The sequence below is a fragment of the Gloeophyllum trabeum genome, assembly GCF_000344685.1.
Source record: "Gloeophyllum trabeum ATCC 11539 unplaced genomic scaffold GLOTRscaffold_00027, whole genome shotgun sequence".
In the NCBI taxonomy this organism is placed as follows: domain Eukaryota; kingdom Fungi; phylum Basidiomycota; class Agaricomycetes; order Gloeophyllales; family Gloeophyllaceae; genus Gloeophyllum; species Gloeophyllum trabeum.
The window spans coordinates 1-6575 of NW_006920436.1; the positions used below are offsets into that span (position 1 = coordinate 1).

A 6575-nucleotide genomic window follows, 5' to 3' on the forward strand; every position below is an offset into this window, starting at 1 on the left:
CACATGCCACCCGCAGAACTATTTCTTGTATTAGTGTAAGCACACTGCATGTGCTGCATTGGCATCAGTAAATACAATCGCTTATCTGCTTTTGTATATTGTTCATGTCATGCATCAGTCCATGCCATAGCATATACTTTACTGGTTTCGATCAATACAATAGTCTATCAGCTTTTGTATTTTTTGTCGAGTGCATGCCTCCTGTCATGCCATTTACTGGACTTTTATATTTTGTCATGCCATCTCATGCACTCTCATGCCATAGTTGATTGTTAACAGTAGAATAGCCTACTGACCATTGAAATTCTGTGCATCGCTTCATGCCATTCCATGCCATGTATGCAGTGGCATGCATTGTCCATGCCAGGTCATGCCATGCCATGCACTCTATCAATGCAAGCAGATACATTTGGATTAGGCTCACTTTCACGCCATGTACCCTTTTGATCATGCCATCATGCTTACAGATACGAGACCAATATATGTGCCCAGTAACATAATTTTCTAACCGCTCAGGACTTTGATTCACTTTCCTGCATAGTGGCTCTGGCTCCGAGTGCCATTGTCGGGATGACATACAGGCCTACAACAGTTGTTATGCACCTGCATACTCTAGTGCTCTTCATTTCCTTTTGTTCCTCTTCCATCTCTGCCACGCCGAAATTTGAATATTCAGAAGGATCTTCTTTTCACAAGTCGGCAGGGTGTAAATTTGCATTATTCCCAACTTGACCAGGATGTAGGATGTCCTCAGGGTGTCTCTGACAAGTTTCCAAAAATTTGGATGGGTCAGATAGCCCCCAGCAAAGCCTTACATCCAGCTCCGCTGGCCTGTTTAGTTCTTTGCAGCTCTGAACAATTCACATACACCTTGACTGGCTATTGAGCAAAGTCCTGGACTTTTCTTTATATTATACAACTCTGTGCACCACTGTCAAGTCCTTCCACTTCTTCTGTACTTTCCATCGCAGAATCTCTCTGCCTTTGCCACTACTTTCATCTCTTCCAATCAAGATCCAATCGAGATTCCCTGTGGCTGTGCTGGAAATTTTTTCAAACTCAGCATCCTGCACATATATATAAGACCTGCATGAAAGGAACCTGCTTCCTCCTTTCTTTTTTCCTTGTCCATCACCCACTTGTCAGCACCAGCTCAGTCTGTACGCTTACATAAGCATGTCCTCGGTTGTAAAAAGGAATCTTCTGGCAGCCTCTTGCAAGCATTGCCACATGGTCTTCAAAACCAGAGGGATCAGAGACCATCATCAAAAATCCTGTCAGGTATTTTCATTCCTGGCAGCGGTGAAATACAATGGTCCATGACATTTCCTATTTTACAGCTTAAACCACCAGGCCAGCAAAATGCCAGTGGTGCCACTGTTCTTCATATCCTCCAAGTCGATGCCCCAGGGACCAGTGCCAGAGGCAAACAAGATACTAGTGGTACATCTGAACATGCTCCAGTCCCTAATGAAAACAAAAATGTGTGTCTCTTGCATCTTGCCTGGACTGCAAAGCTTAAGAATGACCATAGCAAATTGTCACCCACCCATTCCTTGATCAATTGGAGCTCATCGTGAATACCAATATCCATGCTGTATGCTGCAAAATTTGCATGGTGGCTATTGAGCCCTCCTATATCATCGGTCACATCACTAGCAATCACCCTGCACTAAAAGCGGTTGCAGATCCCACCCAGCTCTCTGTTGTGTTGAGGCAGCTCCCTGTGCATCCGGCTCTGCCTGCAATGTCTAACCTGATTATCCATCCTGAAATCCAAGGGCTAAAGTTGCATCACGGTCTCAAGTGCAATGAGTGTCACGTTATACGACTCAACTCCAAGTCCATGAAACAACATTTTGCTCAGGAGCATCCTGGCCAGACTGTCCCTCCTCGTTTTTCTGCTTGTCACGCTCAGAGGCTCACAGCTGGTGCTGGGTTTACTAGTTCTTATTTCCAGGTGAACAAGCAAACTGCACTGTCTGCTACTCCTTGGGAAGCCATGGTCGCTACTGCTCAGGCTGAAATGGCGGATGAAGAAACTATGGACCATTGTCAGAATCGACAGATCAATGCAAGACTTGTTAGCCCTTGGCTGATCACGACCAAATGGCATGAGCATGTGGCAGGGTACCACATTGGCACACTCATACAATTGGTTGCAACACCAAAGAAAGACGAGTTCCCAGGCCTCAAGAAGCTGGTCTTTAACTACATGTCAAGTGCCACTGGCTCTATCAAGTCCACTGCAGAGCTTGTCCTTCAGACCCTCAATACTCCTGACCCAGCCAAAACGTGAGCGGAATACAAAAAGCAATATCTTATTATATTTCCTGATGCTTTTACAATCCATAGTGGTATCAACAATACCCCATTTCATGCCATGCAGCAAGATGAGACCTTGAGCAACTACAGTGGCTATGTGGTGCAGCTCATAGCATTCCTGCTGCGTCCCAAGGGCCAGTATTCACTTCCACTCTCTTCTGGTCTTACAGTGGCCCTTGAGCAGTTGCAACTATGGATAGCAAATGCAGTTCACGATGAGGATGAAGATGGATACACCGAGCTCCACAATGTTCTCAGCCAACTGTGGATGAACAAGTGGTTGCCAGCTGAGGATAATCACATTCCGTGTCCCACTGTTCGCTTCCTTGCTCTTCTCACCCTCAAACCAGATGGCAGCCACAAGGATCCTCATCAAGTGACACCCACTATTGCTCGGCTTGTGTACTGCATGCGCCTCTTTTTCCTTGCACACATCAAAGCTATTGCCCAGCAATCATATCACGGTGATGAAGAAATAGCATGCAAGGCAGCCTCTCGATGGTTCACTGAAAAGGTGGAATCCCCATTCAATGCTCTGCGGTCCCTCCAGCACAGGGCTTCTGCAATGGCCTATAAAACATCATCCCAGCCAAGGGTCTATTGGCTCGACCGCACAGGCTACACATCCATGCTTTACAGGGGTACCAAGATCACGCAACAAGACCTTCAAACTATTTTTACCCGGATGGAAAAGACTGCCATTGAGCTTTGGGAACGTGACATTCTCTGTGGCATGAAGGTTGACTGGGTAGACTGGTCAAACATTGTGGATGACCTGGTCAACACGGATGTTGGCTACTGTTTCTTGACCGATAGGAGGAACCACACCTTTGGAAACCATGATATCCTACTTGGCACCATCATGGACAATGCTGCTGCCAGGGAGACCCTGCTTATGAAGACCAACTATGGTGATGGCTGGGAATGGAACAAGGACTTTATACGGCTTTGGCTTTCAAATTATGCCATTTTTGAAGGAATCCTGCTCGCCCGTTGTGAAATGCTCAGTGGAGCCCCTGCACGTGGCACAGAGATTACCTCAATGACATTTAGAAACACCCTGACCCGCACTGCAAGGAACCTGGTGGCCTATGGTCCATACCTCTCCATTGTCACCCTTTACCACAAAACTGGTGGCCTCACTGGAAGCGACCGGCTGCTCCCTCATGCTTTGGATGCCTTGACTGCAGATCTCATAATACAAAATCTTGCTGTTGCACGTCCTTTTGCACAATTCCTGGTGCACCTTTTGCACCATGGGGAGGCAGACGTCAAAAAGCTGTACCAAGAGCAGTTATTTGTCAACAACTGCAAACTCTTTGACACTCAAGATCTCAGCAACATTATGGCTCGTTTCACCCTTCCAGTGCTTGGCATTGAGCTTGGGGTCAATGCTTGGAGGCATGTGAGTACAAGCTGGAAAAGAAAGCATTGTGCAGAAATGTATGAGCTTGCGGAAGAGGACATGCAGGAGAGTGCAGACATTGCTCAAGCAGGCCACACATCAAACACAGAGAATAGAATCTATGGACTCAGTCAATTTGCTCTTGCCACCCTTCCCGAGGACTTTATCCCCCTATTCTTGGATGCAAGCACACGCTGGCACATTGCATGCAAGGTGGTGCCAGGCAGTGTCATTTTGCCCTATCAGCAGGTCACGGCTGCCCACTTTGCAGATTATGCACCCGCCACCAATCCAAATCCTCCTCTGCCATCCAAGGATTTCCTTCATAATTTAGCTCAGCTATTGCTTCCTATTTTGCAGCCCAGCACACCTCCTGTCTCTCAGTCCACCACTGTCCAGGTCAGCCAAAATATAATCTTCCACATTCCATTGTATTTTCCTGATTTCATCTGATAGGCATCATCATCCAGTGATATGCTGAGCCATGGCACTGACACCACAGCAATAGTGCCAACCAACAACATGGTAGGTGCTTGAATGAGCGATACTCCCATATGACCTGATTGTCCGACCCCCTGTCCCCAACTTGTTAGGTTGTCAATACCTCAGACCATGCCAGTGATCACTTTTCAGTCTTTCCCATTGACCAGAATATCCAGGCACCCGATATGCGAGTCCTTCAGCTTGTGAGTGGCTGCACTTCTCTGTTGGCCCTGGATTGTCTGTGACATTGCCATCAACAGCCCTCTACATCTGCTGCCCATGCTCCTGTGAGGCTTGCCCTCAATGGGCATACTTCCTCCCCTGTTGATCATCAACCTCTTGCTGTTCCAAGCATGCAACAGGCCCTGCAGTGTTTACGTCACCTCCTCCGCAAGCCACAGGCTGGTTGGAGCTGTGCTGCACAACGCGAGGGGCTAGAGGCTGTCCTGAAGAGGGAGTCTGATGTCCTTGCTGTGATGGCCACGGGATCTGGTAAATCCATGCTCATGATAATTCCCCCTCTTCTAGAGGATGCGATCACTGTGGGAGTGCTTCCCCTGCGTTCTCTTATGGATGACTATGAGCGGAAGCTACAAGCCATGGGGATTCAATACCAGGTCTTTGATGGAGACTCTGGGTCCATTTCCACTCAAACCAATCTAGTGCTTGTTTCTGTGGACCATGCAAGGATGGACTCTTGGAGGCAGGCACTTGCGGAAGCCAGCCAACAAAGATCAGTGGCACGGATGGTGATCGATGAGGGGCACTATGCCATCACCTCTGATGACTTCAGGGATTGCATGCGGGAGATCTATGAGGTAAGGCAGATCAGCATGCAACTGGTTGTCTTGTCAGCCACTGTCCCTCCACTGTCCCAACCCACCCTTGTGGATGCTTTTGGCCTGATGCAGGACAACATGATCGTTATCCGCACCCCGACCATCCGTCCCGAGATTCAGTATCACCTCAACCCACCTGCCCCCATGCCTGCAGTTCACAGACATGTCAAGGCTATTTTGGAATCCTATGTGCACAAGTTTACCGCTCAAGATCGTGTGCTCATCTATGTGCCATTTCGCACAGAGGGTGAGGCTCTGTCTACATTATTGCACTGCGAGTTCTACCATGGCAAATTGGACCCTCTGGAAAGGCTCAAGATGAGGGACCGCTGGCTTGCTGGCACCCATAATGTTATGGTCTGCACTGAGGCCTATGGTGCAGGAAATGATTATCCGCACGTGCGGCTGGTTATTCATGCTGGCTCCCCCAGATCAATGACCAACTATGCCCAGGAAGCTGGACGTGCCGGGCGGGACTGTCAGCGTGCCATCTGCATCGTTCTGCCTCATCAAGGACACCGAGCGCCATCCTTGGTGGCTGGAAAGATAGACCACCAGGGACAGCAGGCCATGTTTGAATGGCTTGGAAGCATAAGCTCTCAGATTTGCCTCCGTCAAGGTATCAGTCGGTTTACGGATGGCAGTGGACTCACATGTCATGAGTACAATTGTGCTGGCTCACCGTGTGTTGAGCTATGCAGCATCTGCCAGCAGCCTCCACCTTTGCCAGCAGCAGTTTGGCCTCAGCCCTCCCCTCCTGCCCCTATGCTTGCACCAGCCAAGAGACCTGCACCCCCAGCAGCAAGCCCCTTTGATTCTGCAGCAGCTGACGTCAAGAAGAGGAGGATTGAGAACATTACCAGGATTGGGGGCAAAACAGAACGCATCTTCCAAGCCTTGGAGTTCTTTGGCCCAGGCTGTGTGTTATGCAGGTTCTTCAGCAAACAGGATAGGCCCAAGCACCAGGCCATATATGACTGTCCGGTCTTTCAAGACCCATCCAACCACCTCACCACTGTTGCAGCCAAAGCCATGAAGACAGGACTCAACTATGACAGAGCCATCCACGGCTCAGTTTGCTTCAAATGCCATGTCCCCCAGCTTAATGACACCCTGCATGCCTCCTTCCAGAAAAAGTCCTCAGATGCATGCACCCATCGTGATGTTATGCTGCCCCTGGCATTCTGGATCATTAGCCAGCCCCCCTTGAGGCAGCAAGTTTTGAAGGAGCATGGTGTTGCAGATACATCTGTGGATTCGTTTAAGCACTGGCTGAAGTGCCAATCCTCCACAGAGTACCCCACCAACCTCACCAATGTGCTCATCTGGTACCATGCCTACTGCCAGCAGCAGCATGGCTTCAAGAGTAATGGTGAGGTGCTCCGTTATCGTGAACTTGTGACAAGTGATCACTCATTGTATTTCTTGCCTTCCAGCCTGCAAGTAGGTCTGCTATGGGGGCGTCAGCCACTGCATTAGTCATTAGTCCAAATATAGCCATCAGTTGTTTGTATTTATTTATA

The 6575-nt window shown here is 48.8% G+C and overlaps 1 protein-coding gene across 1 annotated transcript; it reads left to right on the forward strand.

Annotated features, from left to right (window-relative positions):
- Nucleotides 1-2002: 2002 nt before the first annotated feature.
- On the forward strand, nt 2003-6499 carry GLOTRDRAFT_134134 (uncharacterized protein; the record flags this gene model as incomplete). The annotated part of the gene is made up of 6 exons (XM_007873121.1): nt 2003-2295; nt 2356-4129; nt 4187-4255; nt 4324-4416; nt 4474-6424; nt 6489-6499. The coding sequence occupies 6 exons, from the start codon at nt 2003-2005 to the stop codon at nt 6497-6499; spliced, it is 4191 nt and encodes a 1396-aa protein (XP_007871312.1).
- Nucleotides 6500-6575: the final 76 nt, after the last annotated feature.